This window comes from Empidonax traillii, unplaced genomic scaffold, assembly GCF_003031625.1.
Source record: "Empidonax traillii isolate 1590-97213 ecotype Southwest subspecies unplaced genomic scaffold, ASM303162v1 scaffold92:size1159251, whole genome shotgun sequence".
NCBI classification, from domain to species: Eukaryota; Metazoa; Chordata; class Aves; order Passeriformes; family Tyrannidae; genus Empidonax; species Empidonax traillii.
Window position 1 is genome coordinate 647,269 of NW_020955285.1, and position 27,823 is coordinate 675,091.

The 27,823-nt window shown below is 42.4% G+C and overlaps 1 protein-coding gene and 1 long non-coding RNA gene across 3 annotated transcripts in view; one reads left to right on the forward strand and one right to left on the reverse strand.

Moving 5' to 3' along the window:
- Positions 1-1,273: 1,273 nt before the first annotated feature.
- On the reverse strand, positions 1,274-3,493 carry FOXQ1 (forkhead box Q1). Its single transcript, XM_027881671.1, has one exon. It carries the CDS (start codon positions 2,701-2,703, stop codon positions 1,489-1,491), a length of 1,215 nt encoding a protein of 404 aa, XP_027737472.1. The 5' UTR covers positions 2,704-3,493; the 3' UTR covers positions 1,274-1,488.
- A 2,526-nt stretch (positions 3,494-6,019) lies between these two features.
- Positions 6,020-27,823, forward strand: part of LOC114056459 — a 109,977-nt gene continuing 88,173 nt past the window's right edge. For both annotated transcript variants that reach the window (XR_003571006.1, XR_003571007.1), the window contains exons 1-2: positions 6,020-10,364; positions 12,885-13,029. This is a non-coding gene — a long non-coding RNA (uncharacterized LOC114056459). The remainder of the gene's footprint in view (positions 10,365-12,884; positions 13,030-27,823) is intronic.

Sequence of the window (27,823 nt, forward strand, 5' to 3'; positions counted from 1 at the left end):
AGCAGCCGGAGCCCAGTAGTGTCAATGACCGTCCTGAAGCGAGTTTTCTTTGGACCGAAAGATGACAACAGGATTACATGTCGTCTGCTGTCCTTTGTGGGGAAAAAAACCCAAAACCAACAAAACCCCCACAAAACAAACAAACAAACAAACCCAAAAGGCAGGCAGACGATCAGGATTTCCGCAGGCTGCCCCCAAGTCGGGCAGCCCGCCGTACAAATCTACCTGCCTGCAAATCGCCAGCCTTTCCGGAGCGCTGAGCTGCGGCGCGAAAATCTGATCTGACTCGAGGAATTGCAGAGGATTTCCAAACCTGGCAGTAGCTCAAGAGGAGAATCTCTCTCATCTCCCGTGACCGAAATAAGGCGGGTCCGTATGTGGCATCTCTACCCGCTGGCAGGGATGGAGACGTAAGGGCAGGCAGCCCAAGCCAAGCTTCTCGGCCAAGGTTGTCTCACGACAGGGTTCCCTCCCTCCTCGCCAGCACAGACATCACGCTCTTCTCCTTATTATCTTCTTTATTTACTGGGCAGCTTTTATTCGGGGGAAGGGAGAAAGGAAAAAAAAAAAAAAAAAGGAAAAAACATGGTGGCCAAGTGTCAATAAAATGCACACGCACATATATTATATACAAACACAGAAATAAAATACGAAAAAAATTACTCTTCTCTTTCCAGTAGCAGTGCTCTTGGCCATAAACGTAGAACGCCAGCCAGTACAGGAGACAACCTCTGACGTTTCCTTGAGCCCTTTCCCCTCTCTCGCCCAGCCCACCCCCTCCAATAATTAAAAAAGCTGCACTCTCTTTGTGTTAAAAACACTACTTTTATAAATAATTTAATGTCCTCCCTTCCCACGAAATGCTAGTTGCCGGACAGGAGAAAAGATTTACTTTTGGCACAGTGATGCATTGCTTTGCAGTACAGACCTACGGCTCCAGAGCAGCCCCCGGCCCCCTCCCTTCCACTCTCCCTTCTCTTCCCGGCAGCTCCCCCGGTCCCGTTCCCCACCTGGCCCTCCCAAGCGCACAGCGCATTCCCCTGCAGCCGCCACCGCGCCCCTCCGCGGGGCACTCCCCGCTCTGCTGCCCAAGGCTTCGGTAGCAGGAGATGTGGGAACAAGACCGGGAGGGACAGAAAGGAGGTGGCGGAGGGACTAGCTAAAGTCAAGTAGTCTCAACGAACAGTAAGAAGCACTTGAGGCTCATGGCTATGTCCAAACCGACAGTTTGATTTTTTCTTTTTTTTTTTTTTTTTTTTTTTTTTTTTTTTTTTTTTTTTTTTTTTTTTTTTTTTTTTTTTTTTTTTTTTTTCTTTTTTTTTTTGGTTTAAGTTAAACCCACTGTCTTTTCACTAAGGCACAGTCACCGAGGCTTTTGCTTGGAGGCTTTGGTCGCCTCTGGAGTTAAAGTGCGGGATCCAGAGCCTCCTCCTTTCCCCCTCCACGCCTCCCCGGGCAGGTCTCTCGCAGGGGAGGAGGGGGGCTCCATTATGCCAGAGGGGTCTCCACGGCGTACGGCTGGAACGAGGCCGAGCCCCCCGCCGCCGGCGGCAGCGGCCCGGCCAGACGGAGGGGCCCGTAGAGCGGGGAGCCGGGCGGCGGGCCCCGCCCGCCCTTGGCGAGGGCAGCGGGGAAGAGCGGCACCCTCGGTCGCTCCGCCGGCGGCTCCCCCGGGGACAGCGCCTGCCGCCCGCCCCCCAGCAGCAGCGGCGGCGGCGACGGCTCCCCCAGCCCGTAGGCGCAGAGCTGCAGGAGGCCGCCGCCGTAGAGGGCGGCAGGGGGCGGGGGCTGCGCGGCAGGTGGGTAGGGGAGCAGCGGGTAGGGGCCGGGCAGCAGGTGCGGGGGCGCAGGCGGCGCCGGCCACAGGAGGCGGGCGTGCGGTGTCGGCGGCGGCTGCGGGGCGGCGCGGGGTCCTGCCGGCCGCTGGAGGAGGCTCTCGATAGCGAAGGAGCTGGAGAACTTGGCGCTGCCGCCCGGCGGCCTCGCCCCGCCGCCCCCCGCCGCCGCCTCCTTGGCACCCTGCGCGCAGTTGCAGGGCGAGGAGGCGCAGCAGCATCGCGGGGAACCGCCGGGGGACGCGGCTCTCGCCCCGGCCGCCTCCTGCGGCGCTTGCGGCGGGGCGGCGGCGGAGCGGGCGGGCTGTGGCGGCGGGGCAGCGCGGCTGAGGCGCTTGCGGCGGCGGCGGAAGACGCCGTCGGCGAAGGTGTACTCGCTGCTGGGGTTGAGCATCCAGTAGTTGTCCTTGCCCCAGGGCCGCGCCGGGTCGCGCAGCACCTTGACGAAGCAGTCATTGAGGGAGAGGTTGTGGCGCACCGAGTTGCGCCAGCCGGTGTAGGCGCCGCGGAAGAAGGGGAAGCGGCTCATCAGGTAGTCGTTGATCTCGGCCAGGGTCAGGCGGCCGCCGGCCGAGTCGCGGATGGCCATAGCGATCAGCGCGATGTAGGAATAAGGCGGCTTCGGCCGCCGCGTGTAGGGTTTCCCCTTGGCGCTCTCGGCCGGCGGCGGCGGCGGCTGCGGGGTCGGGGGCGGCGGCGGGGGGTGCCCGGGTCGCCCGGTCCCGCCGCCCGGGCTGTTGGCCGCGCAGTCACCGTCCGAGCCCAGCTCGCTGTCAGCCGGAGCCGGGGAGAGCGAGCCGCTGCCTTCCTGGTCGCTGCCGGCGCTCAGCTTGTCCTCATAGTGCTGCGAGAACACCTCCAGCTTCATGGCGGCGGCGCCGGCGGCCCCCCCGCACCCCGCGGCTCCGCTGGGCGGGCGAGACCCCCGCCCCTCAGCGCGGCCTCACGGGAGGCGGCGAGGCGACCCAGGGGCTTTCTATCCCCGCGCAGGCTTGGACAGCTCCGCAGCAGCTGGCAAGGCGGGTAGGGCACTGCAGGGCAGCGGGGCTCAGCGTCCGCCTCAGCCAGCCGGCCCGGGGTCGCTGGCAGGGGGCTGCCCCTTCCTGGCCGGTGGGCGCCGGAGGACGGGCGGCGGTGCTCTGCCTCCCGACTCCTCCGGCTTCCACCTGCTTCTCCTCTACCGGGGCGCTCGCTCTCTTTTCGCCCCTCTTTTTGTCCTTCTCGCTCTTCACTCTCGCTGCTCCATGGGGTTGAAGGAGAGGGGCGAGGTGATCCCACTGGAGCCGGCGCGAGAGGACGGGCGGGCGGCTGCCGGAGCCGGCTCTTCTCCGCGTCCGCCCGAGTCCGCTTCTTCTCGGGGGCGCTGCCGCTGTTCCCGTTCGGCGCTCCCCGGGCGCGGGGAGAAGCTCTCGAGGGCCGTCGGTGTTACTGCACTCTCTCCGGCTTCGACTCCCGTCAATGCCGGGACGCCGGGCTGGCTCGTCGCTGCGACGCGGGCAGCAGCCAGGTTATTAGAGTTATTAGTGTTATTGTCATTATCTCTCCCTTCCCCTGTGGTTCTGTGTCTCTCCACCACTTTCAGACCAGCCCATTATAACGCCGGCGAGAGGCGGAGCCAGGACAAAGATCTGAAAGGGTGGTGGGTGGAGAAGCAAGGTAGCAAAGGTGGGTATGCTCTAATAAGCCGTATCAGAGCCGTAATTAGCCAAGATGACAGCGAGGTCTTGTTGGAAAGTTATTTTACGCAACTTGTTTGTATTTTCTCCTGCCAGGTCCCTCCCTTTCCCGGGTATTTCGAACGAAGCCGCAGTTCGGCGCGACTTCGCAGAGCCGGGCCCGCCTCCCAGGTGTAAAATGCAAAATGACTTATAGGTGGCAGAGCTGAACCTGTTACGTGCAGTGATTTATTTTAATAGCGCCGTATAAAGCAACAAGTTGTAATATGACAACTCAACAACCTGTTGGAAAATAATACATGGCTTCGCAATTCTGAATTCCTAATGATTTATGTAGTCTGACAAAATAGTTTCAGCCCGGGTCCCTCTTTCTTTCTGTCACAAGCACACCTGGTGCAGAGGTAGAATGGGAACAGGTAGGCAATTCTTTGGGGTTTTGCTACAAGAGATTTAGTCAAAACCTTAACCTTAGTTTTAGGCATGTTACTCTGCATATAGTGGTGTTGCTTGATCTCTTTTGAATGATGTTTTTGTAGCCTCTCTTACAACTGTCACACTCCAGTAAAATTTTTTGTTTGGTTTTTTTTTGTTTGTTTGTTAGTTTGGGAGAGTTTTGTTGTTGTTTTTGTTGGTTTGGGGTTTTTTTAAATAGTAACTTAAACATTTTTTAAAACACTGTGGATCTATAAATTTTCCATAAAGCCTGAGAGAAAAAATATTCTGTAATTTGACCCAGACACTTTTCTTTCCAGAAAAATTAGTTGTTGGTTTGGGGTTTAATTTTAGGTTTAATTTGTCAGGGTCTTGCCCTCTTTCAGATTTTTTTTGTCCCTCAACATTACGCTAGACAGAACAGCTCAATAAAGAGAGCTATATGGTAGTAGCTTCTCTGAAAACTACCTGTTCTACTCACTGTTCAAAGTCAATTGCAAAATGCCATTTGACTTGACACGGCAGTAGCGCTAGCATCTGCAAAACAGTAACAAAAACATCAGCAGAAATCTGCTGTGTTGCTTATGTTTTATTTCTCGTATGTACACTTTGAATTTTGTGTCCTGGAGTAAGAGTTGGATTGCTCCATATTTTCCAAAAGCAATCTTTCCAAATCCAACCTTATTTTAGCCTAAATACATAATTCAGAGTCACTCTGGTTAGGACAGTGCTGTTGTGGTCTGGCTCTCAAGAAATGTTGGCTCTCAAGATGAAAAAAAGGCAGGTTTAAAAGACTAAGAGGAGAAACAAACAGTGCTACTTTCTATCTTGCTCTCTCTTGAATAGAATATACGTTCCCACACACACCTGCATTTTGTTTCAAAGCGTTGCCATTTTTTCAGTCTGCATGAGTCTTAGGTGGTAAATAACTGAACAGTGACCGGTTCTTCTCTCCCTCTGGATGCACTTTTGAAAACTTTTTTAATAATAGTACGTTTGGTGTCTTGCTGTTCTCACTAAAGCTGTACCAGTTCAGAAAAACAGGCAATTCAGTGATTTGAAAGACAAAAATAAGAGGAGGGAGACCTCTCTTGGTTCCTTGTTGTTGTTGTCTCCATGTAATGTAAACCAAAATCTTTCAGTAAAGTGTTGCCTTAGCTGTAGGTGCCAATGTTTGTATTTAAGGGTATGGGAAAAAAGTATCATTCCTTCCAAAACTCATATTTTCTAAGATGATGCCAGTGGTAAGGGTAGTTTTTTTCCTCTTCCTGCTTTTGTTGTAAATAGCACTGAAGTAGCGATGATTTGCTAGCTTGCCTTTGATGTTTATTTTATTACCGTTCCACTATTTGTGTGGAAAATGTACACATTGTCTCTTATCTTTATTCAAAGAACTTAAAAAGTCATTCAAATGCTGTAGGTAAACACGTCAGACATAACAGAAGCTTTTTCACAGCCATACTTCAAGACTAGGAGTGGATGGCAAAGCTGGTTTTGCAAGATTTAAGAGGGGACAGAAGCTTGTACTCAAAATAATACAAAGATAGCTATTAATGGCTGGGAGGAGGGAACCTTTCGAAGATCAGTGCTGCTTCTTGTTGTGGCCTCTTTGGTATCTCTGAGCCAGTGCATGGTGTAAACTGAACCTTGAAATCTGTGGTGGCTCTTCCCTGAGAAAACATACAAAGGTGGCTGTGAAAGGGCCATGCACGGTTTAAGCATGAACCTTCTTGGCCCAAGTGAGAGCAATGTCAAGCTCATTGCTGTTGCTGTTCATGAAACAACGAGCAAAGTTGTAAGAAGTGGTGAAATAGTCCAACTACTCCTGTCTCTCACCACTGAGAGTATATGTAACCTCAAGCCTTTTCCTGCTATAGTTTTTTAAAAGGCACAGTATCGCCTTCAGGTTTATAAAGATTAACACAATCATCGGAAAAACTGATTCTGTTAAGTAAACTTCACATCAAAAGCACTTTGATGTGCTGTATTATAGCAAAGCCAAACACCCCACCCCCATCACCCCAAGAAAAACCTCCAAAAACCTCCAGTGAAGCAATGTAAAAAAAAAAAAATCTAATTCTTTGTTCTAAAATGAAATGTCTCTTCCTCTTTAGATCAGCAGAGCAGGACTTTTTGATGTGTGACCCCCTCTTTTCCTACCCAAAACAGTACCCAAAGACAAGTGAAGAAATGCGAATGGTTCCTTGAAAATCACATGCTCAGCTTTGTGTCCCATTTTCTATAGTATTTGACTAATTTATTTCAGAAATAGTAGCGTTCCAATGGGTATTTGGAGATAAGGTAGTGTAGTCCTTTGCAGTTTGCTCAAACTACGAATTATAAAAATGTTTGTTACTAAATATAGCAAAATGCTACACTCTCTCGTCGTTGTGGATATATTTTTGGTTGACCCAGTTATGTTGTCTCCGTGGTGTTTTAAACCATGGAGACATGGGTTTTTCAGTTCAGCAAACATCATGCAAAGGTGTGTCATAATATGTTCTTGCTTTTAAATCTTTTAAAAATTATTACTTTAAAATTCTTTTTATGCAGTCCTTTCTTACCATCTTTTCTGCCTTCTGTCTCTCCAGACCACTGACTAGATTAGAGAGATTTTCCAAGTAAGATCCTATGGGCATGACTGGTAAATAGAGGTCCCTCTGGTGACTGGCAAAGTCCCATAGTTAGTGGTAGGCAAGCGTATTTGTGCATCTGAGATGTCCAGCACACCAGCTGGACAAAGTGCTTCGTCATCTCTTCTCCTCCTCCTGTGGCAAAGCTGCAGGAGTGCACTGCCATGCCAGGAATGATGAAACTGGACAATGCAATACTCTACATGAGCAACAATAGACCAGTTCAGAGTTAGGTTTGGATGGGCTGCTCACAGCAGGAGATGTGCCTAGCATGCATAAAAGAACCACAGAGTCTGTGAAGGTTGGCTAATTGCACTATGTATATTTTTATAGTTGAAGGAAATCCAGCTGGAGACTGAGCTGTAAGAAGGGAGGCTAGTGGAAATTCCTTTAGACCTTGAGAGAAAAAGTTTTATCAGTGAAGCAGAATGTATGTCTGTGTGAATTCCCTCATTGGGAAAGACTGGCACTTTTTCACAAGGACAGCCATTCCCTGTGGGTAGAGATTTTCTCATGTCTTTGGCAGGTACTAAGAGCTGAATTTACAATGGGGAGTTCCATTTCAATTTTGTTTCATGCAGTCTTTATTTTCTTGGGAGCCACTGCTCAGAATAAAAATTTTCCCATGCTCAGAGCTTAGTATCACTTCCTCCCTATGCGCGCTTCATGTTCCATAAAAACTGTGCATCGAAGCAAATTTTTTTTTATCCAGAGTCCTGGATTGTGACAGAATGGACAGGGGCAGATTTTCTCCTGTGAAGACAGTGACATTACTGCGCTTGTTACTAATGCTTAGTGCTGGAGAAATAATTCCAGGTTCCTACACCATTGTTTTCATGCAGAGATCTCAGAGCTCTCCCATCTTACAGGCAATGAGGAGTGAAGGGGAGTCCTGTTGAAAATAATTTGGTAAGTTGGTTGCCACCCTGTCTGTAGAACTGAGCTCTTTGGAGCCCTTCTCCTGCACTATGTCCACTGAGGTATCTACCACAAGGCCTCATCAGAAAGTGTTGTACCATTTGGCAAGGAGCTGTCAAAATGGAGATTGTTCTGTCCTGAGACTCAGATAATTTATAGCTAGTTCTCTCTTTTTACTAGTGCTATGTTAAGCCTCAGGGGCTTGAATGGAGTTCCACACCAGCATAAGATGAACCTCTGGAATATGTTGCAGGTTTGCAGTCTGAGAAAGTACGTGACATAGAAGAGTGCAGGGTGAGGTTAAATCAACACAGTATTTACAACATATTTTGTGATGATTTAATTCAGTAACTGTCCCCATAGGCTTTTCTCATAGCTGATTACCTGCTTTCATGTAACTGCACCAAGAGAGAGAAAATCCAAATGGTGTTAGACTTACAGGCTTGTGGATCTTTTCAAGAAGATTTTTTCTTACAGCAAGAAAGAACTGGTATTGGAAAGGCAGTACACGTATTGATAAGTCTGAGTGTAATTGTCAGGGCAGAATTGCTAGTGAAGAGACAGACTCCACCGCAATTAGAAGTTACGCTGTGTTATGTTTGTTGTGAAGTTATGATGCAGAAGCCATTTGGTGAATTCTGTGGCTCTCTGCCAGGAATAGTGAATATTTTTTTGCTACTGGTGCCAAACAAACTTAAAAAGAAATCATCATAGCTTGTTATTATTGGTGCCAGACCAAATATCTGCTGGCGCCAAACTAGGTATTGGTGCCAGAGGCTTGCTATCACTGGCCCATGATATGAGGAAACACCAGCTGAGCTGTTACAATAGCCTCTTATTGCCTTCAAATCCATGCATCGATGGGGTAGAGCGAACAACTTCGTAAGAGAAGTACAACAGAATTAACCAAGAAATGAAGGGCTTTGAATATGTGGAGAGTCGTTGAACTTTGCTAGCCCTTTCTGGAGTACACCTAAGCCAGCTCAAAGCCACATATATTTTACGTGGGTAAACAGTGACTGGAGATATGAAGGATATGTTTCAAGTCAACTAAAACTATTTTTAGCACTGTGGATCAACAAATTAATCACATTGCCAATAATGTTCCAGTTGAACAGCAATAAGTATTTACCATTCTTACTTCTGGGTTGGATTTCTTTTGTTGTTTCTTTGTTTTCAAAAAGCTATTTCTGGGTGGAGTCCCATGATTTATATAAGCACTAGCCAAATCCATAAATAAATAATGGTGTTAAAATCTTCTTGACTTTTTTTTTTTTTTTCCGAAACCAAGTCAATTGCATTGTAATGGAGCTATCTGGGAGCAAGGTGCTGATAGCCAGACCTTCCTGTGGCAGGCAGGATTTTGCAGTATTGCCCTCAAATTGTATCTCTCTTGTGTGTCTTCTGTCCCCCATTTTCTGTGTTCCATCTTCCTTCCCTGCAACCCCCTGGACAGCTCCAGAGCACTATTGGTGTCTTTGAAAATCTGGTCCATGCTGCTGCTTGCTTACTCCTGGAAAATATTGCATAGTTACAGGGTGCATCCATTACAGTACCTCAGCTAGTGGGGGATGGGGATTTATATTCTCCAAACTGTGTTCCAGAAATTGGATACATTTTTGCTACTTTTCGGATGGCAAAGAAATGCAGTAAAAGCTTGAGGAGCTGGTTCTTCAGTTGCTGCAGATCTAACTAAATCATTAGTTTGTTGAGTTGCATGCATTGTGTATCTGATTTCCAGCTCCTAAGTGAGTTCTTAAGGGATTAGCTGAGTTTCAGTCTCTTGAAGGTGTGAATAAACATCCTGTTGCCTCACACCCATGAAATTTCTTCCCCGAAGATGTCAAAGTGCTTTGTGCAGAGTGCTGCTATTTTGGTTCTGTAACTGAAGGTTCGCAGGTTCTGAATGTCTTGACCAAACTTAAATGATCTAAGATGAAAATAGGATATGGCTTTCCTAATTCCTCCACTATTGTTCTACCCACTGACCCTGTTGTTTCCCTGAATCTTTACATATACTCGAGTAGATTAATAATTAACCTCCAAGTGGGGCACTTTGAGGCAAATGTAAAATGAAACCAAACACTTGTCATGGTTTTTAGTCATACCAGATTTGCAAGTAGGGTGTGTTTAAATGATGCAGGTAGATAAAGTCTTGTTAATTTAGATTAGAGTAAAAGTCAGTGCCTTATCAAAGCAAGTGACTAATTAGGAAAACTATTACCTTTTGGAAAAGAAACAGTTGAACTGTCATTCAAAATTATTTTAACTAATTGAACAGTACTAGTATTTATGCTGAATAAAGGTTCATGCAGCTGCTGGGAAAGCAGAAATACAGAGAGATTTTCCCAGGAATTGCCAGTGTTTTGGTGTGGTTTTTTTGATAATTTTGCTTTTAGAAACTTAACAGTACTTGTCATCATTGTGTAAACATGGAGAAGGGAGGAGAGTCCTGTGAGTCATGAGGGAGCCAAACTTACAGAATTTAAGTGAAAAACTGGAGCATTTGTATTAAATATAATGCTTTCAGTCTCTTCACCTTACCAAGCCCACAGGACAGCAAAGTTCTCGTGAATGGTTTGAAATGATGCAGTGGATCTCATGTCTGTAATAACAGACATTGGGCATTTGAGAACCTGCAAGGGTGGAAACACTAGGGCAAATTCATGGTGTGAAAAGAAAGATTACGATCAGACTGTATTTGTGTTCAGACAGATACATGCAGTTGTGAAGAATCATTAAATAACTGTTAACCACACCTGCACAGAGCCTCTGGCAATGCTGGCTTATACAGAATCTCGAGAACTGCCATGTGCCTGACATCATACCTTTGCAAGGAAAGAAAAGTTGTGGGTGTTAGCCCAAGACTGGTAAGTAAAACATAGTCCACAGACTTGCACCAGTTTAATGTCTGTAAGAGATTTTCTGGTGTGTCACACCCAGTACCTTCTGCCCTGTAAACCTGTCACTAGTCCTGATTTGTTTGCTTATGACCAGGTCTTACTAAACATCTCCAAATCGGCTTTAATGCAATTGCTACTTACCTCTAAGTCAGTCAGGACTGTAAGGAGGGAGTGAGTGTGCGTGTATGTAGGGAGTCTAACACAAACAATATCTTGAGTTCTCTGGGATTGTAATTGCTGCTGTGACACACAGCTGCTTGTTTGGGTTTGTTTTTACATGGATCATTTTCCTTTTTAAAAACACTGGGAGGTTTTGACATCTTTTTGTGGTGGTAATGACATTTCAGAACCCTTTTACTGTTAAAAAATGGAAGCCTATGGGGAAGGGAATCAAGCAGGACAAAGGTAGCAGAGGAAAAGGGACTGGAGCAAAGCTGAGAAGAAGAGATGGAGATATGGACAAAGTTGAAGTAAATAGCTCCAACTGAGAACACATTTCAGAGCAGTTCCTTTTAGACTGTAGAATATTTTCAGGATGCCAAATAATCTCCAATTTGACTGCTTCTATTGGTGGAATTTTTTTGACTGCTCACCTCTGCAGCTTTCCTCAGGCTAGAGAGTTCTCTGGCTTTTCATTTCCCATGGTTCTTTTGGAAGCAATTGTCTTTCATCTGCATTTTCTCTCTGAGTATACTTTTCCTGTCTTTCATGGCAGAAGGTGGTTGAGGAGTGGGGGTTTTTTTTGTGGTGTTTTTTTGTTTGTTTGTTTGTTTTGTTTCTAATTGAATAAAAATTATTAAAAAATGTAAATGTGAAGGTTTTACATCAGTGTGTAATTCCTGCAAGGGGCTGGGTGCATCAGTTTGATATCTCTTTCTACTTGCAATTTCTGTACAAAATATTTCTACTATAATTTTTTTTCCTAATGAAAATCTCTAGCAACTGTAAAGAATAGGAGACTTTGAAACAGAAACAGAGCATAACTATGCACAAAGGGATTCAAAGATTTGCAGACTTCAGTATCCATATCTGAGAATTGTAAGCTCTGGCACTTGACGTTCATGGATCAGACAATGGAGATATTTACTCATCACTTACGAGAGTCCTTATTCATAACTTGATTTATTTATGCCATAAGGCTTTGAAAGACAGCCCATTTTTAATTTCTCTAACTGACATGGAAGCAGTGCTGAGAAACTTAGCAAAGCCCAACGTATTTTCATGCTTTTTTAAGAGTTATCAAAGTGTTGTGGGAAAAATGCCTTCCCTCAGTTCTACTTTAACAAATAGTAATCTCTCTATAAGTAAATCTTGGTGATTTGGACAGATTTTGTTATGAAGGCAGGATGTGGCACCTTGTACCCCTACTTTGGCCTTTAAATGTAGTATTATGAAATGTTGGCCACTTGAGGAAGATAGGCGTAGTCAGATGCAGAGGCAAACTGAATAGATGGGGCTTTCACTCCAGTGGGCCTGCATTCAAACTTTCAAAACTTTGGCCAGACTCATGACTATTCCCAGTTGAGACTTTAATTAAATGGTGTTGGGTGTGAGTGTTAAATGTGGAAACTGTGTTCTATTATACTAGCTCGTGTTGCTGAAAGAAATAGAACCATGCTTCTTGATTGAAGAGACAGAGTTAAGTGAATAATTCGCAACAAATAATTAATCTAAATGTTTCTAAATTATTTCTTACAGAATCTGATTATGGTTGAGAAAGATCCCTATTTATTAATGCCATGGGACTCCCTTTCACAAGGGGAAAGTTTATTTATATAAGATGAATGAGTTAAGGTATAGACTTGCAAGTTCTTCCTGAGTCATCAGACCCAGAAAACATGTCTTTTATATTAAGGTTAATACAATCTTTCAAACAAAAACATTTATGAGTGTACTTTAACTGATGTGTATATGATGACTGACATTCCAAAACCTCTTCTGCACACACCTACGCTGGCATTCTTTTATACATAGGAGTAATCCTAATTAATTTGAGAAAATTACTCTTGTGCATGAATGTATTCATTAGTATTTGAAACATCACAGTATGGCGAGTGTTCTAGATACAATCTTGACCTTACACTTAAAGATGCCCACAACATCCCATCCGGTCTTTATGGCTACCTTAGCCCTAGTAAAAACAGACCAGCACCCAGTCCTTGCCCCTGAGGGCTTGTGTCCACATGGCCAAATTCACTTCCTTACAAAGAAGTGGCCTCACCTGTATTGTCTAGAGGCAGCTGTCCTTTGTCTATATTATATTCTGAATATAGGCATCTGTGTTGCATGAGAAAATACTAGGCACAGGGGAAAGCCCATGCTGGGAACCTTGTTACCAGTTAAACAATGTGGACAATCACGTACCTGAGTTCACGTCCTGGCTCTTTTTAATTTGCAAGTGCAAAATGTAACTTACATGAATATCTGTGTTCATTTCACATCTGGAAGCTTTAATAAGGTATTATTGCTGTCATCTGTTCTTTACAGGAAAGAGCAGCGCTGTTCTCTTCAGCAGTGTACTTTTGGGGATGTGTTGGCTGGGTTTCTGTCCCAGTAGCGCTGAAGAGTTTTGCCCAAGAACATTGCAGGGAATCTGTCTTTCTCAGTGTGTTGTGAGTCTTCCCTTTAAGAGGTAAGATTTGATGCAACCTAAATAATATTTTTTTTATAAATGCCATTTCAATTTGTCACAAGGAAACTATTGGCTGGGGCATTGAAGGGTTGGAAAGGTTTAGCACTAAGGAGAGTGGCTTTATTTCGAATAGTGGAGAAAGTTCAGAATTTCAAAAGCAAGAAGAAAATAAAACGTGTGAACCAAAGACATAATAAAGAGTTTGAACTGAAAACTTGTACCTTTAAAAGTTTCCAAGTGTGTAGATTCTGTTTTGCAGATAATGAGTTCTGTGAGCTGCTGCCTGAAATGTTAATGCCTGCACATGTTGTCACACCAGGGAATTGTTATAATCTCATCCCAAAACAGGTGCCTGTAGTACATAAAGTGGTTTTCACCTTGTAGTGTTCCTTTCTGTTAGCTGAAAGGAAGCCTGAGGCTCCCCAAGTGATCACATTGAATGTATTACGGAGCTCTAAAAGTAAGGTGAATACAACTCTGTCTTCTTTTAGGAAGCTTGTAAAACTCAGTTGCCCCAGTTTTTAGTGTTTGAGACACTTTGATTGTTTATATAAGATAATTGCTTGTGTAAAGAAAAGCTTTCATCATTAATCGTAATTCATCCTGAAGTTAAGATAGGATTTAACATAGTGAGCTAGACCAAAACATTGTGTAAGGTGAGAGGGATTGCCTCTCCAAAATTTATTTACTATTTAAAGCTTCACGCTGTGTTCTACCTCGAGCATTGTAGTTACTCTCCCTTTAGCAGGCTACTGCTCGCTTATTGTCCTTCTGATATGACTTGAGTAGAAGGATGTTTCACATTAGGCAGTTTTGTAACATTTTTCTGTGAAATGCTAGAACATTAGTGCTCGCTCCAGGAAAAGGTGAGTTAATATGAGGTTTCGTGAGCCCTGATAGTTGCCTTGCTTAATCAATACTGGAAAGGATGTCTTTATTGACTGTGAGTGCTTTCCAAAAGTGTTCTTTCCACTGTTGGTGATATATTGCTTAACAGAGCCAGCTTAAGCTTGCCACACTGAGTTTTGTGCTGTTTGCGTTGCATTGGTTCGTTACCTCCTTCTGTTAACTTTCCATGTACAATTTAATTAAGCTGTGAATAATAGGATGTGTTATCAGATGGTATGGAATTATTAACTTTAGTGAAGTGTTGTGTGATGAACCAGCCAAAGATCTGGACAATAATTTATACATTCTTCATATTTAACTGTCTGTGCATTTTGGATGAAGATAGCTACCAGTATAACTGATTGCAACTCTGCTGCCGAAAGAGGTGTGTCTGTTTATGCCATTGAAGTGCTTGACTGTTGTTATAAACATAATGGCATGGTAATTACTGGTTATAGATACAATAAAGATCAAGCTGCTTTTTTTTTTTTAAATTCAGAATGCTTTTATTGTCCTGGAAGCATGCTTCCTATCTTTTCACATAAAGAGTGAGTATGACATTTCAGAGTTAGAAAATTGAGCGAAAGAAGTTGTAATGATTTTTCTAATTGCCCATGAGCTGTGAACAGGTGTCCTGTTACACAAATTAATCATATTTATTATGGCCAAAAAAACCAACAACAACTAAAAGAACCCCTTCATAATGCCTGTAATGCTCATACTTGCTATTTATGTAAGAAAATTGGTATGGTTTCTTTTCTCTGATTGGATAATTTATGGAATAAATTAATTTAATGCATATGTGAATAATAAGGAAAATTGTAAATATGCCAACAATAGCTTTAAAGTTGCTTTTCTTATGTATCTGAAAATTTAAATAAATCTAGTCTGATTTCTTAGCAAAGCAAATAAAATGTTTGTATTTATAGATATCAAACTGTTCACAAATGTTTTCGGATGGAAGTTGGCTTTGAGCAGCAAATGATAATCCAAAATTTTCCTACTGTACTCAGTTCACACTTCTCACTGAAAGGTGTATTCAGTGTGACACAACATGTTGTGACTCCTCAGCAAAATGTTGCAATTCATACTGGTCAAAGTATGTAATATTTCAGAGCTATGCATAATTTGTGATTGCAACAATCTCAAATAGGATTCAAGCAATGGAGGCATAAAATGTGTTTGGTGTTTCCATCTAATTCATAATTTTGACTCAGCAGTTCCAGCTGATTATTAACAGTCTCTCCAGCTACCCTGGACTGACTAAGGGAATTCATGTTAACATCCTGAAGTGTTTTCATTAACCTTGGCCTATGCAAAAGTGGCTTTCTAAATTGGATTCACTGCACTAAGCTTGTTGCCTGTGATATTGTGTATTGCATCAAGCAACAAAATAAGTAAAAAATAGTATTTAAACTGGAAGTAAGGCAGAATTCATTAAAAGGAGAATATGGACCATGCTCATTATAGGATTTGCTAATGCTCACAAGTTCTTCCAGCTAAATTTAATGTATGCAAATGATTATTTACAAGCAGTTATTATCAACAATACTAATAACTTCAACAGTACTAATAATAGCAATCTGGACTAATTAACTGTTTTAAATAGAATTTTGTAATATTTGCAAATTTTCTCAGTTTTATGGGAACTAAATAAAATCAGCCCCATTGCTTAACATAAAACTCCACGTCATACAATGCAATTCTGGTTTTGGAGACAAGATTTGAAGCAGAATGAAGAAAGTTTCTGCTTGTGCCACCAAAATAGATAGAGGAAAAAATGCAACATAAATACACTGAGCGTGTTTTCTCTGTTTGTATGAAACCATTCTAGTGGAGTGCAAAAGACTCACTTGAGAGTTTTGTATTGGAAACATTGTGTTTAGATGGTTACAAATAGGGCAGGGGAATGCTGTTCTTGGGTTGGTTCTGTTCTGGTTTTTCTGGTTAGAAAATTACTTTATGATCTATAAGAATGGGGATTTTTTTATTCTTTCCTGGCTGTGAGGGTTGGGGGGAGGGGAAGAGAAGAAAAATCTTGACCTTGCTATAAACAGAAAGTAGAAGGCAAGTTCATGGGAGCACAGAAAAGGGGATCTCCTAGATTTTACAATGACCTGTTCAAAATGGTTTAAGCATGGCAATATTGTGCGTTAGTCTGCGGATTCCATGGGACTTTGTTCTGTCTGCTTGGGCAGTGAGGTACCATGCATATGAGCCCTATGCAAGGCATAAAAATAAGTGTGAATGATAGCAATGCAGATAATATTGCTCCTTATAAATAATAATTAATGCTAATTAATGTTGACTCTATATGTTGTGGCTTGGATGAAACCCTGGCAGGAATTGGCAGACATGCTGATATGAAATCTCCACCCACAAAGATCTGCTGAAGGAGCAGTATCTGGTGTAAGGGGGAATCTACCCTTCTAAGTGCAAAGAATACAAAGTTTTTCTACTTGTTTTTCCTGTCTGCAGAGAAAACAGGCCTATAGCTTTAGAGTTGGTCTGCGTGCATGTCTCTAGGAACTACAGACGTGGTACAAATGCAAGATCAAATCGTGTTCCTTATGTAAGTTTATAAATAGTGTTTCATGTTCACCAAAAATAGCACATGTTCTTCAATATTACTGGTCCCTTCCTGTGTGAAGCTGTAGATGCCAAGGCATTTGTTCAGGACTGGCTATACCCTTTCCTGAGTCAGGTGGGAGGCTGCTGAGCCCTGCTGCTGTGTGGCTCTACCACAAAGTGCAGGAAGGCATGCTACACTACCTGGTGCTGATAGGGAGGCTGACGCCTCCTCACTAGGCTTTGGTAAATCTGTATCTATATGTGTGTCCGCATATATGCATATGATTTTTCCTCTGCCGCTTCCTTCTCACTCTGAGCTGCCTTCCTTTCCACACTGCCCTTGAGCCAGGAGGTCAGTGCTACCACTTCTTTTTTGCCAGTCATGATTTTCTTTCTGCATTTTATCCTCTAGTTGTTACTTCCCTTCTTATCAGTGGAGGGGCAGCAAGAGCCATTTGTCTGATTTAACGTTTTTTTCTGGGAAAGAAAGGATAGGCTTAGAAAAATAGGTTGTTGATTTTTGCCTTCGGGCAAAATATGGGGGGGGGGGCATTTTTTCTCTTAAGGAGGGAGATTTTTATTACAAGGGAGAGAATTCACCCCAGCAGAACAATTTTATCTGTGTTCATCTGAGACACAAGAGTCAGGAGTCTGTGTGCTATTGATGTCACAGGGAATCTGGGCCATCACAAAATAATCTAGCTTCCCAGAGGGAGAGAAAGGGGTTGCGTATGGCCTTGAAAACAAGAAGGAAAAGGAGAGGAGGAAGTGCCTGGTTGTTTCTGTCTTGGTGGGGAGAGTTGCAGGGTCCCTGGTCACTGTGACCAGCAAACATCCTTGCTGAGACCTGTAGACCAGGCCCTTTGCTAGAGCAGCTCTGTGACTCCATCAGCTGCCTCACGGGGAGTATATGCTAGAGAAAAATATGGAGCTGTATTAACTGGCATTTCAAAGGTGAGACATTCTGTTTTCTTGTTTGTTTATTTGCTTCCCACTGGGGGATCAGTTATATGTTGAGATGACTTGACTTGATACACCCCTCCTTAGCAAACACGTTGATTCAGCATTTAGAGGATCATGTTTCTTTGTGGTGCAGAGTTATTTATTACAATATTTGTGGTAGGCTGATGACACTTGTGATGATCAAAAAGAATAAGTTGTGTATTTTTTTAAGAATGTGTTAAACTAGTTCTGTCAAAATAGAGATAATAAATATTAGTAATTGTTTAGTCAGTTGAAAAGGAATAATTCCCCAAAATTTTTGAAAACTCTGTGGTTAATGATTTGACTGAATGTGTATGAGGAACCTATACTTACCTCTACATTCTGGAACTGAGTGTAGAGTACTGTACTTGTTTTGTATGATTCTGTAATCAGAAAACTAGATTTTTTTTCCTGATCATGAAAAAGAATGTATACGTAAAGTAGGCTAACTATAAGTGTTCAGATTTCATCCGCCAAACTGCTTTGGCAGGAATGAAACACTACGATAGCAAAGATAGACTACACCTTCCTTCTTAAACTGAGGAAGGTGGTAGAAAGGTGGGCAGGGACCAGAGAGATGGCACAGGTTCTGCCAGTTTGGTGGAAGGTTATTAGTGGAAATCCTAGCAGACCAGCCTGGGACTGATCTTACTTAACATTTTCCTTAATGCCTTGGGTGTAGAAGGTTAGAACTGACTGATGAAATTCTCAGCTGACACAAGACAAGGAGTCTTTATCAAGGTAGAGATGATGTCCAATTCTTCCCATACTGGGAGTGTGAGGGCAGGAATGATGAAAAAAGACTAAATATTTAGTAGCTGAGGGCTTTTTCTTGTTAATGGAAGTTGCTGGTCCCTAGAAGACAAGTTGCACAAGGTGAGAAAGAAAATTGTAGAGAAAGATTTGGATATGATAATTGACAACAGAATAACTGTGAGCTTCTGGCACAATCTGGGAAAAGCCAAATGGAAACAGAGTGGTCATCAATGGATTAGGTTTGCACTTGCAAGGTTACTAAAAATGAGATGCTCTAATAACCTTCCAGCGTGAGTAGGAAGAGCAGCAAATCTAACTCGAATTTTATGAGCTAATGAACAGGGTTTCGGATACAGAAGTTAATAGTATCACGGGATATTCTAATGGCACAAAGCTCACTCAGAGCTTATTTCCAGTCAAAAAGGCATGTGTGTTTTATTTAGTTATATAGTGCGTATAGAAAGGGAAATTATTGTAGACATTACTGATTAAAATTCTGCAATCCAATAAATAATACTGAATGGTGATGATGATGATGTGCCATTTTATTCATCCTAATTTTCATTAATTTCTCCATGTATGACATATTTTAGACTTTATGGAACTCATTATTTATAATGAGTCTTGTGTCAACAAGCAGCGAAGATCAGGCTGTCTGCCTTTACTGACAGTTGGCTTAATTTAGTAATAGTACTTAGCAGTTATGTGGTGCTTTAAAATTTAAAATATTAGCTAATTAGTCATCACACCAATTGCTTTGAATATTATCAGCCTTCTATAAAGATGGGTAAATAGCTGTTGTTATCCATATTTCAGAGATGAGCAAACTGAGACACAGATGGGCTAGTTATGTCTCTGTGCATATTTATATATAGGTATTTCAAAGGCACATATCGTTTCAAGGTCCAACAAGTCTATCAACTTGTTAGACCTGATTCGGCGTCCACTGGAGTCAAGGGAAATGATTCTAGCAACTTCAAAGGTTCCCTGTGCTGCCTAATTGAATTGCCCTGCAAGATCCAGCTTCCTAATATTGCCTAGCTGGTATGGTACCCTTTGAGATTGGTTGATGAAAAGCAAATCTGTCCTGGCAATCAGTGACCTCGCTGTGGCTATAGGGGATGAACAAGCACCAAAAATGTTGAGGTTTGCTCAGCACCCAGTGAGTGAGTCCCAGAGGTGATTCCTGGATTCTTGGAGGCTCTGTTTTCTAGGAAAATAATTTAAGAGCTTGAAAATATTGATTATACAATGATGAGATTCTTCAAATATTCCAAAGGAAGCATCACCTGTTTATTTTTGGAATAAGTAGCCACTTATTTTGAAAGTCCCAACATGTATTTCTCAGTCTATTCAGACATCCAGATGACTTTAAAAATCTATCCCTACGCTTCAGTGCTATGTGGGAGTGAAAACTTAGATAGTGGGTTGAGCTTTTCCTGAAAACTCCAAAACTCAGCAACATGGTTTTTATATTGCTTTTTAAAACCTGAAGTTCTAAGGGGAAGAAAAAAGGAAAACGAAGGAAAAAATCTTAACCTCAAACTGAAGGATCATAGAAATCTTTACAATAGCTTTGTAGTGCCACTTAAATGTGACATACCTAGTCAAAGTTTGACCAGTTATGTTTAGTCTTATGGTTCAGCTGTGTTCCTTGAAAGATGGAAATAACCCTTCACAGATTCAGGAACATGTTGTCGTGTGTATTCGGAGTTTTCATTCCTTGAACATTTATTATGCTTTACATAAGAACTACTTGTTTCTGCAAATGTTCCTGCCCTTAAACTTGTTATTATTTGTGTCAGATAGAATAAAACAAGAGTAAAAGCATATGGAAAACAGGCTTTTATCAAAATATATATATTTTTTTTAATATTCCCATTTACTTGAGCCTGCTAGTCAATAGTGTAGTATAGCCCAAGCTTTGAAAGATAAGCTTAGGGAAAGTAGCACAGACAGCATTTTCTGTGCTATCCTGCCACGTGCTGCTAAATACATGCTTCTTCTTCCTGCCTTCCCACCCAGGAACGTCTCTGTATATGAGAAATATTGCAGTAACAAGAACATACAGAACAGTCCTCTGTCTGGGTGCAAGCCCTATGCCGTGCTCCTAAATAAAGCTTTTCACGTTTGTTACTTGTTACTCAACAGCAATTGGGAAATGACAGACATTGTAAGGAAAACCCCTCCTTAGGCTTATTTCTGTAAAGAAAAAAATTATGAAAGTGTCATGTTCCTCCCCATGCTTCAAGGTGTCAGATATTATTGGGGCATTGTGGTCAAACCAGTGTGTTTATAGCAGATCAAAGAGGTGAAATGAGACAGAGAGATGAAGGCTGCTAGACCAAATTCCTACCTGCTGCTGGCATGTTAGCTGCACATGTTGTCAAGCTTTGTACTTGGCAGTGTGTGATCGATACTAATGCAGCAGCATGGTAGGTGTTGTATTCAGTTTCTGTTTCCAGGTACCCATCAGTTTATGAGGGGTTGTTTCTTTCTGACCTTGAGAATCTTGTTAAGAATAATAGAATCACAGGGTTGGAAGGGATCTTAAAGACCATCTACCCTGCCATGGGCAGGAATACCTTCCACTAGATGAAGCTGCTCAAAGCCCCATCCAATCTGTTCTTGAACACTTCTAGGGATGGGGCATCCACACTTCTCTGGGCAATCTGTTTCAGTGCTTCACCACCCTCACAGTAAAGATTTTTTTCCCTAATATCTAATCTAAACCTACTGTCAGTTTGAGGTCATTCTCCCTCACCCTGTCACTACATGCCCCTGTAAAAAATCCTTCTCCATCTGTCTTGTAGGCTCCCTTCAGGTACTGGAAGGCTGCAATTAGGTCACCCCTAAACTTTCTCTTCTTCAGGCTGAACTATCCCAGTTTTCTTAGGCTTTCCTCGTAGGATAGGTGCTTCATTCCTCTGGTCCTCTTTGTGGCCCTCCTCTGGACTCGCTCCAACAGGTTGATGTCCTTCCTGTGCTGGGGACCCCAGACCTGGTGCAGTACTCTAGGTAAGGTCTCACCAGAGCAGAGCAGAGCAGAGTGGCAGAATCACCTCCCTCAACCTGCCAGCCACACTTTTGATGCAGCCTAGGATTTGGCTTTCTGGGCTGCAAGCACACATTTCTAGGTCATGTCCAGCTTCTCATCCAGCAGCACCCCCAAGTCCTTCTCGTCAGGCCTCCTCTCAATCAGTTGATATCCCAGCCTGTATTGATACTGGGGATTGCCCTGACCCAGTTGCAGCACCTTACACTTGGTCTTGTTAAACCTCATGGGATTCTGGTGGGCCACTTCTTGAGTTTATCGAGGTCCCTTTGGATGGCATCCCATCCTTTAGGTATGTCAACCACACCACTCAGCTTGGTGTCACCTGCAAACTTGCTGAGGGTGCAGTCAGTCCCTCTGTCTATGTAATTAAAGAAGATATTAAACAGTACTGGTCCCCATATGGATCCCTAAGGGACAACACTTGTTAGGATCTGTATGGCCACTGACACCAGCCTCCAGCGTGGGAGCAGAGAAAGGCCTGGATCTCTTCACTAGGATGGCTGTTTGTTCTTCAGAGCAGCTGCTTTCCCTGTTTCCCTTTACTTCTGGCTATGATGTTCCTGTGTCTTGGTCGGTGTTCCAGAGGGGATCGTGCAGTGGGAATTCAGAAAGGCAGGTATTTTACACTGTGTCTGATAGAAGAGTGGCAGTTGAGGTCTGGCCATGCTGGCAGTTTTATGGCTGCTTTACCACTTCTCCCCCTGTTCTCCTTGTTCTAAGCCCTGGAAGGGAGGTCCCCCTTCATCCTTTTGCATCCACTCAATACCAAAATTCCTCCACATATCTTTACATTCTTTCCTTGTAACTTATATCTGTTTAAGTATTTTTTCTGAATGGTTCAGAAATAAATTAGATTAAGGTTTCATTTCCTCACTCCTCCATTCTGCTTTTTTTAAGCCACGTGGGATTTGTTTTTCCTCCTTATATGTTTTCTCCATTAGCAATATTGTTGCTTTTTGATTAAAAGATATTTAGAAGGACAATCTCACTCCTGCCACCCAGATACAGTATATGTTTCAGACACCACAACCTTCTTCCACAGTTCCCCTCTCCACTTGTGTTCCTGCCCCTGTGATAAAAGATTTGTCCTGGCAGAACACCAGAAAGTAGTTTTAGTGGAGAGACTGTTTTTAGTTTGACAATGTGACAGAGTACAGACAACACAAGGGAAAAGCATGACTTCAGAACCTGGCTAGGGCACAAAAATTTGTTGCCTAAATCTGATTTGTTTCTCCCAGTCCTTGAGCTGAGCACATCATTTAACTCCGTGACCCATTTATCCAACATGCAACCTGAGGATAATGGTAAGGATTGACATGTCCCATAAGGCTTGGAATAAAAGCGCAATATAGATGGCTCCTTTTCCAAATGAAAAGGAGATCCCAGTCATCTGATCTTTCTAATGGCCAATCTTATGCCATGACAAACTACTAAAATAAAGTTGATTTTTTTTTTTAATATGAGACCAAAGTCACATCACGAATTGTAGAGAGATGCATGAAAAATCAGATGGAGTTTTCCTGGAATATTGTGCAGATTGCAAAATTGTTTTTTAAAAAGCTTGGCTATTATTCCAAATTGTCCAAAAACTGTAAAGGGGTAATAATTTCTAGGTTTCCTTGGAATGAAGCTTGCTAAGGGCAGTCTCAGGCTGTCTTCAGTAGTCCAGCAAATTTCTTACTGAGAAAATGAATAGGAGTTTATTGAAATTATTAGATTGGAGTCCTCAGTTCTTTCTTTTCTGGTAGTCCTTCAATTCCTCTCCCACAATGCCTGAAGCCATACCTAAATTTCATGAATCTATATATGCATAGAGAGAAATGAGATTATTGTGCAAAAGATCACTGTCTCCATAGAATACAAAAGAAATCACACACACATACACATACTATGAGATGAATATGCATAAAGAAAGGAAAGATGATGGCTTACTGTAAATTAGTGTAGCTTAATTGAAGTCAATCAAACTGCTAATTTGATTTAGTCAAACTGTACTACTTTACACCAGCAGCTGAGATTTTGGCCCTTACTGGTTTAATTTCATACTAATCTGTTTATAGCTTTCAAATATTTGGAGCCAGTTGATTGCTAAACTGTTTATTGGGTGTGGTTCCAGGATTACAACAGTAATTATTTTACTGAAGCCCTTTATTTTCAAAAATGCATGTTTCAAATTTACATAATAGGACTAGACAATGACTAAGGGGCAAATTATACCAAGATTATTGCATGCACTTACGCATGTGTTATGTTTTTATGACTCAGAATGGAACTTGTTTGTGTTCCACCTTTGGACAGAGGTCTCTTAGTGGTGGGGGGGGACAACATTGTAGAGCACAGAATTACAAAAGAGTCTCAGCCTGTGGAATTCTGTGCCAAGACACGATGCTAGACGATAAAATATTACTTAAGTGTGAAGGTGGGGGACTTGGTTATGAAATGCCAAACGGTTTTCCACAGCTCTGCTCCCTCAATATGGTGTTTATTCCATCCTGAGAGCTGAGGCCTTCAGTGCTGATCCTGACTGCAACACACCTCTCTTTGCTACCTGATTTCAAGTGCTGCCAGAGGAGCGTTCAGAATGGTATTTTGGGTGGTGTTTGCCTGGAATTACCTGATCTGAGTGCCTTTCCCCATGCCAAGGGATCGTTTTGATAAGGACAGTGGCATGGTGCTTTGAACAGGCTTTGAAATAGTTTTCTTCCTTTTTTCTTTGATGTGCTTCACAGAATAGTTTCCATCCATTTGATATGCAGGAAAGCTGCCAGCAGTCTTGTCTGAAGAACCATCACAGCAAGAGCTGCAGTTCAGTACAGATCCCAGTGCCTGCTTACTGATGGATCCCACTGCTCTCTCCCTGTGTAGTGATCAGGCTTACTCCTCCACTTCCCTGTGGAGCCTTGTCAGTCAGTGAGCTGGTTACCACTTACTAGGTTTGATGGATGCTGATGATGGTGAGGAGACTTTAGTGTAGGCTGGATACTCGAATGAACCTGTTTAGCCTGGTTGGTGGTAGGTCCTGCAGTCTGAAGCTGAAAGGCTTTAGACTCTTATCTTTTGAGCTCTGCAGCTTCTCTCCTGGCTTCTTGGTGTTTACAATAATTACCTTAATGAAACCATTGTCCGTCATCTCCTTGATGTCATCAAGTGTGCAAAATGGTCGTTGGAGAGTTCAAGTCTGCAAGATTTGCTTTCTTGCAGGAAAGAAATCAATGAAAACATTGCTCTAATAATCGCCATCCCTGACCTCTTTAATGCATCCTCAAAACTAAATGCATATAAATAATTATCTAGGTTTTGTAAACAGAGCTAAGTAGAAAGATACAACCCACTTTGGGTTCACCAACTTTGACAGCACTTCTTAAAAAAAGAATTGTGTGTGAAACAACTTACTGTAACTCTTATAAGTTTGCAAAATGACCTCAATCTTCATAAATGCTTGTTAAAGGATTTTCTAAAAAGAGCAGCAACACCTGGAGACTCATTTATCACTGTCTCTGCCTACTGGCGATCCCACCTACATGCTGAAGAATGACTGCTAACATAATATTTATGCAATAAACCAGCTGAAATGTGTAAAAAGAAAAGTCTTCTGTAGGGATAGTAGAGATTAAAGAACTATTTGAAGTCATTGGTTATTTTTTTGCTGCTTGATAAACAGGGAGAATTCTTTTGGTTTCATGGCACAGTTCTCTTGGAAAGAAAAAACTTCTTGGTATTCATTGTAGCATAGGAAGGCCACCTAAGACTAAAAAGATTTTCCTGTTATGAAAAAGGATCTTTTTTCCCCCTCATCTTCATGCTTATAAACTGTACTTTCATCTTCTATAACTCAGCTATGGAGCAGGGCCACTGAAAATTTGTTGAAGCCATTTGTTGTGTCTCAAGCCTCTTCAATAACACCCAAAGGCGTCCACCATACAAATACCAGTGTCATAAATCCTAGAGATCTTAAACTTCTCTAACTGAAAAATGCTGTGAAGACTCCACCGAAGACCCAGGTGTTTAAAGTGTCCAGTGAAAGAGGTACAAGGCTTATAGAGGAGTCAAAGCCACGGGCAGAACTGAAGCCCTGGAGGTGCATTTAGCAAGCACAGGCTCAGCCTGAAACCTACAGACTTGAGTGAAATGATCTTGTGTTAACTTCAGTCAGTCCAGCAGCTTTGGTTATGAAAGACAACTGGCTCTCCAAAGTAGTTCTGTCTTTCTGCTTGCAAGCATAAGGACTCTCTCCTAGGCTTCTGTCTCTCCTGCACAGTGGGCCTGTGCATTGAAATTCAGTAATGTCCATGGAAACCAAATTTTATCTTAAATCAACCATCAACACCATTGGAGTTCTTAAACAATGAGTCTGTTAGTGGTAGTACAAAATATACAGTAGCTTTGCTGGTCAGTATGAATGAAGGGGACTAACACTTCAGATCACCTTGATCAGTCTAAACTATGTTGGTCAGTCTAAATAAAAAGGACTTTCTCTTCAGATGTAGGAAACTGGTCACCACAGGACTATCACTTTAAAACCGTGTATGATAACTCTGTTGAGTCATATGGTCATGCTCAGTGCAAGTACATGAATTGTACGAAGGAGGAGCAATTTGTATGCAAGTGATCAGCAAAGAATGGCTCTGTCAGAGCACAGGGCACATTGCCACCGAAGATGAGCTGAGGGCCACAGTCCTCATGGCTTCATGAAATTGTTCATGACTGACCACACAGCAGCTATGCAAGTGTGTTGTAGTCAGCAAGAACACTTACTGAATGGCATGATTCCTCTTCTGTATGTATAGTTTCCCTGCCCACCAGTCTGGTTTAAAACAAACAAACAAACAAGCCAATAAAACTAAAACAAAGCACAAAAAAACCCAAACAAAACTAAGCAAAGAAACTTCTCAGAACACACAGAAGTAATGTTAGATCTCTGCATCAAGGTTTTGACCAGGCGTAGTTTGCCCTTTAGTTATGTCACTTTAGTAGTGTTTGTTAGTGAAGAACATCATCAAGTCATCAGCTGGCATGAATAAGTATCTGGGAAATACTTCTTCAGAAAAAAAGCCTTGCAGAGGATCACATGTGTGAACATGAGTTAGGAATGTTGTTTAAAAAGGAAAAATAAAAATAATTGCCAGGACATACAAACAGGAATACAGCTGACAAGACACATGAAGTAATCCTGCTTCACTCAGTGCTGATAAGGCATCAGCTGGAGCCCTGGAACTGATTTTGGGCTGTGCCTTCCTAGTTAATAGGATGTGAGCTTATTGGAGAGAATCCAAAGCGAGCAAGGGAATGATTGAAAATCTGCAAAACCTAATGGTAAGAAGAGATTGAATTAATTGATTGGCCCAAAGAATGGAGAATTTCAAGGGGAGAGAGAGTTTAATAAGGGTCCTCAAATACATAAAAAGCTCCGGAAAAGAGGGGACTAATCAGAATATAATTGTGTCTAGTATAATCCTACACTGTTATTGTTCATATCAGGCTAACTGGCTCTAATTGCAGTATATTAAACACTAGAGCAGATATTCAGGAATACTTTGTAGCAATAAGGATAGTGATTGCCTGGAGAAGCAGCAGACTTTTTCTATAAGTGCAAGGAAATATTGTAGAAAAGGTGGGTAAATATCTTTGAAGAAGGATGTAGGAGTAGATTCTTTTGCCTTGGAGCACCAAAATGAAGAAGTTTATTAGATTGTTTTTAGTGCTATTTTTTCTATTATTTTATGGGAAAGTGAAAAAGCAGAGAACAAGACTGCCAAAGGCTTATGATAATTTGTGCAAATGTTAAGGTGTGATTCTAATGCAGTGCCGTGTATATAGACAGCTTCATCATCATGAATGGAAATCCACATAGACCTATCTCCTTGATATACCCAGCTGTCTGTATGGGGTAAAGGAGGAGTATCACGGGGTGGTACCTGGCACAGCACAGATGTGGTTTGGGTTAATCACAGAATGCTGTAGCTCAGCCAGTTTTGTCTAGAGCGTCTCCATGTGGTATAACTCAAGGGGTTTACTTTTTCCCCTGTAAGAAAATAGATAAGGATTCAAGTGAAACTGGTAGAGAAGAGATTGACTAGATACTGGCCCTATGTTGTGCCTAAGATGCTACTTGCATGTGCTACTGGGAACTTGTGTTAAACACATAGAAGCCATTGATTTAATGCTTGGTGCCAGCAAACAAGGGAAAGGCAGAACTTGAAACTAAGCAGCTTTCTTGGCAGTTGGCATTTAGCTAATAATGTCCTTTGGAAACTTCTCTTCTTTTTTGTTTCAAGAACAAGGAAGAAAAATGTGATAAATTTAGGTTTTGACTAAAAAAGAGTTGAAAATTTTCAGAAAGAAACCCCATGTTTCAAAAAGAAATTACTAGGAGTCTATTAGTTTTCATTTTCAGATAATAACAACAGATTGACTGAATATGGAAAATATTATGTCACAGTCCTCATGAAATGTGAGGACATGTACTTTAATGTGCCCTATTATACATCGCAGTTGAAGTTTCTGGACAAATGTTTCTCTCCTACAATGAACTACTGT